We start from the raw sequence: 13,914 nt of genomic DNA, 5'->3' as shown, positions 1-13,914 counted from the left end.
TATCCCTCAGGAGACCTGGCTTCTAGAACCAGCTCTGTCACTGGCTGTGGTCTCTGAACTCTTGGCCTCAAAGGAAGTGTGTCTAGCCCGGTGCTTGGCTAGGGATTCCCATATCTTGCCCAGAACCTAAGCCACCCAACTACAGTCTATGTGGAGAATAAGAAAGCTGTGGGCACAAACTCACAGCACAAGTCAGGAACCGAATCCTGGGGGAGCGTCCCTAGAACCTAGTGGTTTCTGTTCCCTTTTGAGAGGTTTATAACTTTCTGGTGATGCTTTTAGTGTATTGTAGCCAAGACTGGATGCTCTCTAAAGATGCTACGTCCTCTAAAATGCTAATTTAATCGCAGAGCTCTTCCCCCCATTCCTCATGACATTAGTGCTTTCAGCTGATGACGCTGCGTGTGCCGTGGGTGAGTCAGCCATTCCTCCAGCCTTTCTTCACTTGTATGAATCTGTTGAGAAGCCCCTGGGAGTCGGGCATTGCTCCCCGTGCCACTGTGGAGCTGACTGAGCTACAGAAGACATGGGCACAGCCATCGGGGCGTTGACAGCATAGACTCCCCATCTCTCGCTCCCCTAGAGACTTGGTCCCTCCTCTCTTGTGGCCAAACTAGCACAACTGTAAAACAAAACAAAACAAAAAAGGTGTATCCACGGCAGCTGGGGACTCTTCCTGGCATTTCTGAGGCATTTCCAGGTTCCTGACTCTAAGCTCTGGTCACTGTCTTGGCATCCCTGGGAGAGACTGGGGAGAATTTTCAAGCATGTGGGTCTTGTCAGACAGTTTTTGGTGTACCTTTCATCCAGAATGTCCTCCTTTCTTTCATGTGATGTTCACTACCCTGAATCAGAACATTTGCTCTTGAGCCCAAGAAGGTAGCACCTCGTTCCCATTAGTACTTCCCGAGCAGGAGGAAGCTGCTTGGGAAGCTTCGCAAATCCCTTGCCTTCTCATGACGGATGGAACAGGCATCTCCCAGAATTGCCTGGGAACCCACCAGACTCAGAGTCTTCTGAGACTTCGCGCCAACCTTGCCCAGATCTTCTCAAGATCGTTCTGCTTCTGCTCATGATACCAGCTGATCTGAAACCTTCCCCCAGATGGTTCGCCAAGAGTCTTAATTTCTGTTTTGACTAGAGAAAAATTTGTGTATTTATGGCCGCAGACAAAGTGGAGGTGGTGGTGAAGAGAAAAAGGAGGGCGCTCGGGTTTTGCCTTTCTAAGACAGGCAGATAATCTACGATAGAAGAAATACGCAGGCACTAGTTGAGTCTACTAGGCTTTTGTCTTAACAAGGGGATTCTTGAGAAGCTGGCGCAGATGTGGATACTTTTCTGTAAATGATGCTGTAAGAACTTTATTTCTGTGGATGGCGATTTGACATGGAGACAATCTCTCAATCCCAAACCAATCACCTGCGTAGGATGAGGAACGGAATGGGGGAGGGGGTGGCAAGGAAAAGGCCTCGGACCAGGGGTGCACGTTTGGCCCCAAGTTCCCATCCTCGGACGGGACGGGCTGGGCTGCTTGCCAGACTGTTCCCCTCGGCGTCTTCCCCTGTTGGGTTTGTGCAGTTGCTGCTGCTGTGTGCTTGGCTGCTCCCTGTTGCGTGTCCTTCTGTGGCCCCTCACGTGGGGCGCCAACCTGAGCCCCACGGTCACCGGCCCCTCTCGCCCCGGTGCAGGCTGCTAGAGGCACAGCTGCAGGCCCAGAGCCGCGAGCACGAGGAGGAGGTGGAGGGCCTCAAGGCGCAGGTGGAAGCCCTGAAGGAGGAGCTGGACAAGCAGCAGCAGACCTTCTGCCAGACGCTGCTGCTGTCCCCGGAGGCCCAGGTGGAGTTTGGTGTCCAGCAGGAGATCTCCCGGCTGACCAACGAGAACCTGGTGAGTGATGTTGCCCATCGGATCGCACTCTGGAAGGTCACGTTCTGGAAACAGTTGGAGCCAGCGATGGCCGTTAGCTAAACGGGCCAGGTTTGCATCCTTGGCCCCATAGCAGGAACAGAGAATCTAGAAACCACCTTCAGCGCGGGTTTAGGCCACCGAGGGCCATCCCGGGCCCCAGGATTCTAGCCCCTGCCCTCCAGGGCCGGGTTAAGTCTGTTCTCAAACTGCTTCCCTTTGATTTTAGGACCTCAAAGAACTGGTAGAAAAGCTGGAAAAGAATGAGAGGAAGCTCAAGAAACAACTGAAAATTTACATGAAGAAGGTCCAGGACCTAGAAGGTAAGGCCCCTGGGGGGAGCGTGGGGAGGGGGGGTGTGTGTGTGTGCTCAGTCACAAGTGAGGGAAGGGAACGGATGGCCCGCTTCCCTCTGCAGACTCTTACTGCTTCCCCCATCCTCTGGTGCCTGTGCCCAGTCCAGCTGTGGGATAGACCAAGGCAGACCCCCAGGCCCACACGTTCTCCGGTGGCCAGAATCTGGGCGAAGATAAGTCAGCCCAGCAGGTGTTTGGGTGCTTCCTCTGAGCTCTGCACTGAGACCGTGGCCCTGTGGCCCTGCCCTCAAGGGAGCTGGGAGGCGAAGCTTTTTGGTGTGGGAAAAAAATGCTACATAACACACAGACCCAACTAGAGGGGCCTCACTCCATGTGACGGGTAGTCAGGAAGGAGCAGGATCCGTCCTATGATTAAATTTCCAACCTGGAATCTGGCCCAGAGAGGTCAGGCAGTTTTAAGTTTTCTTCCAGAAACATCCAGAATGTGCTTTCTCTGACCCCTTGCTATAAATCTGTCAGCCCCCAGTCCTTGATACATGCCACCTGGCATGGAATCCTCTCTGGGTCCCCCCACTGCCTGGATCCCCCCCCACCCCAATACTTTTACTCTCATCTCAAGAGCTGTGTCCCCAGGGTTGAGTCCCATCTCTCATCCTAATACCAAGTGCCTCTGGGCACAGCACCCAGCACGGGTGTCATTTGCTTACTCACCTGGTTATGTCCACTTGCTGCTTTAGAGGAGGCTCTGGGAGGAGAGGCTATGTGTTCTGCTCAGCCCCTCTTCATCCCTGAATCTCTCTGCTGTCTTTGAGTTCTCCTTCTCCTGGTCTCTCAGGCTTCAGGCTTCTCTCTCTCATTCAGTCTTGAAGACCTGTCATTTGTTCTCCTGAATTCTTATCCTGCGGGGCCCCCAGTGACTGGTGCTAAGCTCCTTGGAGTGTCGGTCTGGGCTGCAAGGACAGACCACATGAGGGTGTGGCAGCTCAGAGGACCTGGAACGCTGGATCCCCAGAGCGAAGCACCACTGACCTAAGGCATCCCCACCTCTCGGGCCTGCAGCCTGGAGCTCTCTTCACGCTCCCTGTCTCTTTCCTACCCAGCTACCCAGGCGCTGGCCCAGAGTGAGCGGAAGCGACATGAGCTCAACAGGCAGGTCACTGTACAACGGAAGGAGAAGGACTTCCAGGGCATGTTGGAATACCACAAGGAAGACGAAGCCCTTCTCATTCGGAACCTGGTGACAGGTCAGGACCCTCTGTGGCATCCCACCCCCACTCAGCTCCTTCCCCAACTCCATGGCCAACCCAGCATAACCCACCCCCCACTCTGAACCCCCCCACCTCCCACCCATCCTTGGCCCTCCGTCCACCTCTGTTCACACAGCTGCTTCTCTAACCAGCTCCCAACACCCACCCCCCCGCCCCAGGCCATGCTCACGCTGTGATGCTATGGGGACCACACTCCAGGCTCTTGGGTGCGGCTCTCCTTGCCACCCTGAGCCAAGGCCTGGTTTGCCATGTGACCCACTCCCTCCCCTCTGGTCCTGCTCCACCTGGCGTCCCCAGGCCTGCCTTTCTGCCCAGCCCAGCCCAGTCCAGCAGCTGCCTGCAGAGTAGGGGGAGGAGGCTTGGAGGAGAGAGTCCTGGGTGAAAAAAAGGAAGAATCTTGGGTAGACGGTCCTCTGGATCCTGAGCCACGAGCTCCTTTACTTGGAGCCTTAGGTGTTCCGTAAAATGGGGACGTGGGAAATATAATAGCTGGGAAAGGAAATATGACCGGAGAAAGTGCTATGCTGAAGTCACAGACTCTTCTCAGTGTGACGAATGTGAAGAAGTGGTCACTTCTGCAGGGGCGTCGGAGGGTCCACTAGCAGGTCAAGGTTGTTTTAGAGAAATGTGAGTTTGCCAAAGTCGCACCCTGCTGAGCACCTTGCGGAGGGCCAAGTGCTGCGGAAGCTGGGATGACTCTAGCCTAGGGCAGACTTTCCCTCCATTCTCTGCATTGGGTATTTTCAGCAACTGAGTGCTTTGGCTCTTTTTCTAAAGGCTAACTCCCCCCTGGAACTGCCCAGGTATCTGACGGGAAGCCTCTCTGCCTTCAGCAGGCTGCATCTGATTCTAAGGCTTCTAGGAATGAGCCTTTCATCTCTGAGGAATGAAAGTCAAAGTTCCCAACAATAGAGTCCAAAACTAATGGGACTGCTTGTGCCAGCGGACGGTGGCTCCTCCCCACTGTCCCAGCTCAGGCAGCCCCAGAGAAGGCCATTTCTCCCTAAGCTGCCTGCATGTCACACCCAGTCCCCTTCCCTCTCGTCATCCAAACAAATGCCTAGACTCCATCTGACCTCCTTCTAGGTCCCCGGCACAGGCTGGTTGCTGTGGAGGATAGAGAGGTGTCGAGCTGTTGGTCCTGCCCCAGACGCTAACACTTAGCTGGGCAGATCAAGCGAGTCTATGGGACATGGGACTCAGGTCACGATAGGACAGTCCAAGACAGGACAAGCTGTACACAGGTCAGGCCACCCGTCAGTGGAGAGGCTGGGGAGACAGGTGTCACCCTGTGGCCCTCGGGGGTGGGGGAGTGGCCATGGCCACTCAGCAGCCTACTTGATCTATTCCTGGCTCTGAGGAGGTCTAGGCAGCTGCTGCCAAGTACATAGTTTCCAAACGGACAGTTAAGTGGGCTAAAGGTCCCTGTGGCCTTCTGGGCCCCGGCACATGGGCTCTGGCTTTGGGAATTTGTGGTCTGGCAGCTTCTCCCAGAACCTGCTCTCGCAATCCACTGCAGAAGAGTCCGGTGTGCCCGCAGCAGGAAGCACCCCGAGCTCTCTCACTGGCTGGGGAGCGGCTCCTTCCTTCGGCTGGCCCCGGCCCCGGGCCCTCTGTGTGGAAACCCAGCGGAAAGCTACCTGTGGGCTCTTCTCCTTCATGTTGTAAGGACCAGGCATTAGGAGCCTGTCTTAGTGTTCTGGTCCAAACTATGAGGAATGTGCTTTTGTGCGTTTGGAGCTTTTAACCAGTTTCTGAAACTAGTACTCGGGGTCAGAAGGTGTCTGTGTATCCCTGACCACTTCTCCCCTACTCCTCCTCCCGCCGCCCGGCCCTATGAAAGGTCACTCTTAAAGGAACTCCAGGAAAATATTGAAAATACTCAGGGCTAATACTATTGAAAGGATTTCAGGGCCGCCTAGGTGGTTCAGTCCGCTAAGCATCTGCCTTCATCTCAGATCATGATCTCAAGGTCCTGGGATCAAGCCCCACATCAGGCTCCCTGCTCAGCAAGGAGTCCGGGTCTTTCTCTCCCTCTGCTTCTCCCCCAGTTTGTGCGCCCTCTTGCTCATTCTCTCCCTCAAATGAGTAAAATCTTAAAAAAATAAAAGAAAGAAAATATTTCAGAGCTGGCTTCTCAGAGCCCCAGGTATCTGCTAGAGTCTAACTCTTGGTGTTTGCTGCTGTCAGAGCTGAAGCCGCAGACGCTGGCGGGCACCGTGCCCTGCCTTCCTGCCTACGTCCTCTACATGTGTATCAGGCATGCCGATTACGTCAACGATGACCTCAAGGTGCACTCCTTGCTGACCTCCACCATCAATGGCATTAAGAAGGTCCTGAAGGTAGGTGCTCCGTGCCAAAGGTGGTGGTCGGCGGTGGACGGAGGGACGCCCACGGCTCCCCATAGCTTGGCCCTGTCTGGGCTTTCCTCGCATCTCCAGCTCTGAAGGAAGATGATAGCCGTGCAGCTCGCCCACAGAGCCAGGATGCTCAGGCTCAGAAACGGTGGGACGCCCAGAAACCCAGTGTTGCTGTCCGGCCACCTCCAGGGAATCCTGGTGCTTTCAAAAGCCTTGACCTGTGGTGCCAGGAGGATGCTGTGCTCCACTCGAGGGCAGGCTGACTCTGCCCTGCACTGACATTCAGGAACACAGCCTGAGTAGAGACTTCCTCCCAGACCTTTCCGAAGAGCTGGCTGCCTGCTGCCCAGGCAGGGCAATGGCCCAAGGAAGGGTATAGACATCAGGTTCCGAAGTGAGAAGGCCCGGGCCGGGACAGGGCTGCTTACGGGCCCTCATTGGAGGAACTCCTCCTAAGGGCACAAGGCCCCTTCCCAGTGTAGCGACAGCCTCTGCAGAAGGAGGCTGGCCTGCAGGGAGGGGAGGCCAGGCCACATGGAAGCTATGGGGAGAGGTGAGCTTTCTGAGGAAGATCAGCCCTCCGTGAGAGAGATTTGTGCCTCCGCACAGGCCCACACTCCAAGCGGCATTGCTCTCAGAGACTGCCCTCCGTTCTCACACGCTCTGCCACTCGGCGGTGTAAGCCATCCTCAGAAGCATGGAGTCTAGACCGCTGTCACTTGCCCCCCTTCCCTTCTGGGAGTGTGTCACACACCAGCCTGTAGCTTCTGGCTTCGTGCCAGCTGTGTCTCAGTTACCGCACCTCCTGCCCAATTTTATCCACTCCTGGCTCTAAAGACTTGCTGGCAACTCTTGGGTCTGAGTCTCCTGCCTCGACCCCTCACTTGAGCTCGTCAGAAGCTTGTGCTGGTCTGGGCAAGTCGAAGGCTGACTTGAGAGGTCACTGCCTCAGGAGAACCCTCCCTAATCACCAGGATCTGCCGGCATGCCCAGCCCTACCTGTCACTCTCTGTCTGACCCCCTTGTTTTATTGCCATCGAAGCTCCCATCTCTGATGTTTAAACAGGGGCGGTGTTACTGGACAAAACGAACTCTGTGCAGTCATCAGCCTTAGGGCAGATGCTGTGCCTCAGCTCTTTGGGCTGTGCAACAGCCTTTTTCACCAAGTTATGGTTTATAGTCATTTTCCAGAGGGTTGAACCCATTGGACATCCGCTCTCTCAATAAATGGAGTGCCAGAATAGTTCACTGGCATGCTCCTCCCATTTCCTGGGTTGGATCGCTGATGGTTTGGAGCTTGCTGGGTCCAGCTGCCCAGGGCCCGGCATACAGCCAGGGCTGCACAGGAGTGGGCCACTGCTCAGGGAGCCAGGGTGGGGGCCTCTGTGCCCCTCCCAGCAGTGGAGGAATGGTAACGCAGCCCCTTGACAGTGGATCTCCTCTTCGTAATAGGCCCTCGTGTCTGCTTGGGGCATGCTGAGTAATTCTGGAAACCTGGAAAGACAGGTAGCAGGTGAGTGTTTAACCAGATTGGAGCCCCTACTAACGAGGGATGTCTTTTTCTTTCCACAGAAGCACAACGAGGACTTCGAGATGACATCATTCTGGTTATCCAACACCTGCCGCCTCCTTCACTGCTTGAAGCAGTACAGCGGGGATGAGGTGCGTGCTGAGATAATCCAATGCCTGAAGGGCACTCAGAAACCATTAAAGCACCCCAGATCCCCCGCCAGACTCTCGCTTCCTTGGACAGAGCAATGTGTGTCCTCCTTCAGAGCAGATGTGAGCTCAGAGACGGGGGTGTCGTGGAGGGCAGCCCTGCTCTACCAAAATGCGGTTCTACCCTGAGGAGAGCATGTCAGGTCTGTCGAGTGCCCTCTGGGACCTCGGGCTCTGGGCACACCTTCCTCTACCTGGTAGCTAGACACAGGGATAGGCAGGCCACAGCACACCTGTCCTCTAAGTGGCCTTGAGGGTCCCAGCAGCCCCAGAAAGCACCTGGAATCAAATAAGTAGAATTGGTGGGGAAATGAGTTTACGTGACCCATCCTTTATCTAAGAAGCCCTGGGACTCTCCAGGGAGAGCCTAGTGACCTTAACTTTCGGAAGCATCCGTGGAAGAGCCCCGTTTCCTTGAATGCCAGAAGAAAGCCCGGTCAGTTGTCTAATGCGTGAGACTGTCTTTTAAGCCAACCAGTAGTTTGTCCATTTTAAGGCAGACACCGAGAAGGGGCACAATGTGATGAGATCACATTTTTACACCTTGACCTGGAGGCCCAGCTTCTTTCTTCTAACAAAATTTGATTCCTTGACCTGCAGCCTAACTGACTGCATTATTTCCTATCTTGCTCTGGCCCTCGAGAGCCCAGCTTCGTCTGCAACCTCCCATTCCCACACTGGTCCCTGAAAGAACTGTGCCCACACTCTGCATTTAGCCCCATAGCTCGGTGACCCAGGCCATGTCCTCGCTCTGGCTTCTCCAGTAAAAATTCCACCTCACCCCAGACACCACTCCCAGGCCCCGGGGAGGGGGGGAGGGGGGTGTGCCTCCACTTTTCCTTTCTGCCCTTCCTTTTTCACTTTTATTCAAAATAATATATTGGGGGGGGCATAAGACCTGAAGCACAGTATAGCCAGATCGGTGTAGTGTAAATAAAGACAGAGAAAAATATGTATCTTAGCTGTCACAGCGATTCCTTCTATCATCTGCTTTTTAGTTTTTATTTAAAAATGCTTTGTAATAGGACCTGCTTTGAGAGACTTTGCTGGGGATGGTCACTTTTTGGAAGACTTGATCTTTCTGGCTGCCTTTGGTGTACCTTGGTCTGAATACAAAGGGCCATTGGTCCCCAGACTCCTCTCCATACTAGCAACTCTCAACGACGTTATTTCCTCTTGTTCGTGTAGAAAGCTAAGGGGACAAGGTGCTGTAGTTGTGAGATCATTTCCGTTTGTCTATTAATTCAGGGAAATCAGCACCTCATGATGTGGACTGAGTGGTTCGGCCTTTTAATTCAAACAGCTCCGACTTCTCTATCATGCTGAGGTTTTGCTCTGCCTTCAGATTCAAGGGCTCCCACTGAGGCCTCAAGAAACCGACAGGCTCTTGTGGACCATCATGTTAACAGAGGCTGGTGGAACTCCACAGATAGGGTGTCATGGACGAGACAGAGACCCGGAAGTCCTGCTAAGCCCCGGCAGACCGCCGAGCCTCCTTCAAACACCCTTTCTCTCTGCAGGGCTTCATGACTCAGAATACGCCCAAGCAGAATGAGCACTGTCTTAAGAACTTCGACCTCACCGAATACCGCCAGGTGCTGAGTGACCTTTCCATTCAGATCTACCAGCAGCTCATTAAAATCGCCGAGGGTGTGTTGCAGCCTATGATAGGTAAGCTGGCAGCAGCAGATCTCCAGCACTCATTGTGGGGTCAGAAACAATGGGGAACACCGCCTGCTGTCAGGGAAGCCCGTACCTTAGGTGTGGCCTCCAGAAAACTAGAACCTTCCCACTGAAGGCAGCAAGGAGGTGTGTGCTGTGTGCTCAGGAAGAGCTATGAAGTCTTCCATAGGTACTAAGTATAAATCCAAAAGGTTATCAATGCATATAGAGTAAAAAATGTAATCCTCATGCCCATATGTGTACTTTATTCATGAAAAAAATAAAAGCATTAAGCAGGTGCACGTGAAGAAACACAGTGGCAAGTAGTCATACAGTAAGTACTTGCAGAACACTCTGTCCAAAGCAGTAGACTTGGGCACTTAGCAGTAAAGCAGAATTGAAACATGAGAGGCCTGTTGTTTTTTGAGTCAGGAATGACACATCCACACATCACTCAGGATGCTCCAAGACGGCTGGGGAGGAAATTGTCCCTTGTGCCTGTGTTGTAAAGCTTTCCCCTGGGTTCTTACAACACAAGTGGGTTATATGTGGATTCCAAGTTGGACAGAGCACTCCATGCCATCCAGAACCTTATCTAGCGTAAGGTTCATTCCACATTGTTATTCCTGAGAACCTTCTTATGAGGCACAGGGTGTAGAGAACACTGGGGGTGCTTCGTGATTCCGAATCATGTGATGGCCCATAGCAGCAATTCTGGAGTTGGACACACCTGGGTTCAAATCCTGGCCCTGCCAACTCCTAGCGGTGTGACTGTGGGCAAGTAATTTAACTTCTGTGTGCCTTAGTTTCCTCACCAGGAAATGGGTTGTTGGGAGATGGAAAGAAATACTGAACATAAAGCCCCAGGCACATAGTTAGACACTGGGTAAAAAGTATAATAAGACCAGCTAACCTGAGATTTATATGGTCAGTGGCTCATGGAAAAGAGCTTTTTGAAAATGAGTAGGATGATCTCAGGGTCCAAGGCCATGTCAAGGGCTGAGCCAGTACTATACCCAAGCTGCTCAATTCTCAAACTTTGGCCTTAGCGCAGAAACCAGTACAGAACTGAGTTGGTACATGCCCATTATCTTTGTCCCATCAGTAATGAATTTAAGCGCAAATTTGGTCCAAGATTTCTATAGGCAAACCTTATTCCATGTAGACTCCAACCCATTAGCAATCCGATGCTCAATGCTGTGAGTTTCTGAGCACATCAACATTGGAGGCCAGTGGCTGGTGCCATCACCAAAGCCCAAGGCGCTGAATGATCTTAGTGTTCCAAGAACAGATCTTCCGTGGGGAGCACACCAGCTTCTCCAACCATGCTTTTCTTTCAGTCTCTGCCATGTTGGAAAATGAGAGCATTCAGGGTCTCTCTGGTGTAAAGCCAACGGGCTACCGGAAGCGCTCCTCCAGCATGGTGGACGGGGACAACTCCTACTGCCTGGAAGCCGTCATCCGCCAGATGACTTCCTTCCACACGGTCATGCGAGACCAGGGCCTGGACCCTGAGATCATCCTGCAGGTGTTCAAGCAGCTGTTCTACATGATCAACGCCGTGACCCTCAACAACCTGCTGCTGCGGAAGGATGTCTGCTCATGGAGCACCGGCATGCAGCTCAGGTAGGAGCAGGGCGCCCTGCCCGAGCCGCGTGGCCAGAGGGGCCCTCCCCCATAGGCGGGAGTCAGAGCTCGGGGCCTTTTTCTCTGACAGTGACATCCAGACCTAACTGCTGGTCCTTGTCACAGTCGGTGCGAGACACAGTTCCATCACCTGCTCGTTGGTTGGTGGAATTCCACATCAAGATGGTAATCTGCGAAACAAATGAGTTCAGAGCTTTAACGACGTTGACATACTCTAAAGATTGTAAAGACAGTGTGGGTAGGTCAGAGGGAAACCTCGGAGAGTTTAGAGACTGGCGAAGGCCCACGTAGAAGTTTGTTTGTGAAGGTGAAGTACCAATCGCTTCAGTTCAGTAGATCGAATACACAGACACTTCACGTCCCTCAGCTTTGCTTGATTTTAAACACCCATTCGTTGCTGTATTCATTCAGCAAAGTGCTCCTCAAGCTTTTGCCACACGTGAGCCCGTGAGGGTGAAGAGAACGATCCCACTGTTTGCAGCCGGGTGGTACCACAGGCATGCCAGGTGTGCTCGCCCCCGGGCCTTAGGAGTCCGGCCTAACTCAGCTCCCTTTGACCTGTGTCTAAGGTACAACATAAGCCAACTTGAAGAGTGGCTTCGGGGAAGGAACCTTCATCAGAGCGGAGCCGTCCAGACCATGGAACCCCTGATCCAAGCAGCCCAGCTCCTGCAGCTAAAGAAGAAAACCTCGGAGGACGCGGAGGCCATCTGCTCCCTGTGCACCTCTCTCAGCACACAGCAGGTACGGCCCCAGCAGCCAGCCGGCCCGCCTTCCCATCCAAGGGGAAGGCTTCTCCGTGTGGGGGGGTACAAGCACAGCCTTCCTAGCCCCCAGTGACACAACAGAAGCTGTTGCAGACAGAATGTTCCTCGGGGAACCAAAGACCACCTTGGTCTCTGGGACAAGATGCCACCGTTCCCCTGGTAACATACTGGGCCCCCTTGCTCACACAGAAAGGTAGTAAACACACACAACATTAAGCTTGGGTAAAAATGTATTTTTGTTTTTAGAGAGAGTGCACACGCACCGGAGTGGTTAGGGGGAGGGGAAAGGGCAGAGACAGAGAGGGAGAGAGAATCTGAAACAGGCTCCATGCAGAGCCCCACGTGGGGCTCAATCTCACGACCCTGAGGTCGTGACCTGAGCCGAAACCAAGAGTCAGACATTTAACCGACTAAGCCACCCAGGCACACCTGGTTGGTTTTGTTTTTTTTTTTTTTTTAAGATTTTATTTATTTATTTGACAGAGATCATAAGTAGGCAGAGAGAGAGGAGGAAGCAAGCTCCCTGCTGAGCAGAGAGCCCAATGCGGGACTCTATCCCAGGACCCTGGGATGATGACCTGAGCCGAAGGCAGGCACTTAACTGACTGAGCCACCCAGGTGCCCCAGGTTGGTTTGTTTTTAAGGTAGAAACATTTTTTAAACACAATGAATTCTAGAATGTTTCTAACTAGAAATTTTAAAATTTTGTTCAGAAATGGGCAGCATCATGCCTTTGGCATTAAATAAATCATTTTCTTGACAACTATATACTTCCATTGTGGCCATGTTTTCATTTAGAATCCGTTGACATTGTGGCACCTGGGTGGCTCAGGGGGTTAAGCCTCTACCTTCCACTCAGGTCATGATCTCAGGGTCCTGGGATGAGCCAGTAGGAAGCCTACTTCCCCTCCCCCCCTCTGCCTGCCTCTCTGCCTACTTGTGATATCTCTCTGTCAAATAAATAAAATCTTTTAAAAAAAGAAAAAAAGAGAATCCATTGACATCTTTTTAAACAGTCATTAAGAACCTAGAGGCATTAGAATGTGCCTCTCCTCTCTGCCCTCCCCCAGCAAACTGTATTCCTACTAGGGCTCGGTTGCAGAGATGTGACCAGACTGTCAGAAGATAAATTCTGTCCACACCTGGGGTGGCTTGCCCTTTACCATGAGTATGCCTATTTAGAAATGGGCCAGCACTAAGTGGCCTCACAAAATAAGACCAGCACAAGAAAATCAGGCTTTCTTTCTTCCTTTTTTTTTAAAGTATTTATTTATTTATTTATTTAACAGAAAGCACATGCAGGGGGAGGGGCGGAGGGAGAGAAAGAAGCAGGTTCCCTGATGAGCAGGGAGCCTGATGCAGGACCTGATCCCAGGACCATGACCTGAGCCAAAAGCAGACACTTAATCACTGAGCCACCCAGGCGCCCCCAAATCCGACTTTCTAAGTTAGATCATGAACCTTCTTCTCCCTGTCAAGCACCTAAAGAACAAAATCCAAACTCGGTATTGTAAATATACTTTTCCTTACCTCCCCACTAACCACTATAAGATGAAATGCCAAACTCTTCAGAGAACTGCTTCTTTCTATAGACATACTGCAAGTTTGCCAACTTTATCCCCCTTTTAAATATATTTTGCTTTCGGAAGTTTACTTCTAGAGTTCAGCTGGCCTCGCTTTGCATTTGGGCAGGCTACTTCCACCCAACAGTCGGCAGGCAGACAGAAGATTATCCTCTCTGTTTAATTAGGAAAAATTGTTCCTTTTATTAAGTGATTTGGGGGGTGGGAAGAGGTAGGGAGGTGTGGTAAAACAACTTTCATTATCTAAGGTAAGATCTCCAGTACTCTTAAGAAATCTTTAAATGACTAGTAGGTAAGAGTCTGAGGATTTCAGGCAGGTTTCCCTTAAAAGATAAAATTATCTTTTAAGCCAGGAGCAGGTGGGGTGGGGAGGCGTGATGGAGACAGGAGTGCAGTAAGAGGGTTCAGGTCTAGCAGGCAAAGCCTCTGGTCTGTAGTTTACAAATTGTAGGCTCCTCTCCTCAATTTCACTCCAGCTCCAAGGTATGGGTCCTGTGTAAAGAAGAGTATAGTCTTGTGAGAGTGTCCTGTATTCTTTGAAATCCAAAAGTTGTCATATGTTCCTTTAGGTCTGTGCTAAGCTTTTGTTTTTATTCCAACAGATTGTCAAAATTTTAAACCTTTATACTCCCCTGAATGAATTTGAAGAACGGGTAACCGTGGCCTTTATACGAACAATCCAGGTG

At 52.1% G+C, this 13,914-nt stretch overlaps 1 protein-coding gene across 2 annotated transcripts in view; it reads left to right on the top strand.

Moving 5' to 3' along the window:
- MYO5B (myosin VB) overlaps positions 1-13,914 on the top strand; it is a 339,470-nt gene that overhangs the window by 318,951 nt on the left and 6,605 nt on the right. For both annotated transcript variants that reach the window (XM_046024282.1, XM_046024281.1), the window contains 9 exons: positions 1,689-1,887; positions 2,135-2,228; positions 3,323-3,466; positions 5,681-5,832; positions 7,423-7,512; positions 9,090-9,240; positions 10,572-10,857; positions 11,448-11,622; positions 13,831-13,911. In XM_046024282.1, coding sequence (XP_045880238.1) covers positions 1,689-1,887; positions 2,135-2,228; positions 3,323-3,466; positions 5,681-5,832; positions 7,423-7,512; positions 9,090-9,240; positions 10,572-10,857; positions 11,448-11,622; positions 13,831-13,911 — 1,372 coding nt within the window. The remainder of the gene's footprint in view (positions 1-1,688; positions 1,888-2,134; positions 2,229-3,322; positions 3,467-5,680; positions 5,833-7,422; positions 7,513-9,089; positions 9,241-10,571; positions 10,858-11,447; positions 11,623-13,830; positions 13,912-13,914) is intronic.

This window comes from Meles meles, chromosome 12 (assembly GCF_922984935.1).
Source record: "Meles meles chromosome 12, mMelMel3.1 paternal haplotype, whole genome shotgun sequence".
NCBI lineage: Eukaryota > Metazoa > Chordata > Mammalia > Carnivora > Mustelidae > Meles > Meles meles.
This window is presented reverse-complemented; position numbering and strand designations above follow the sequence as displayed.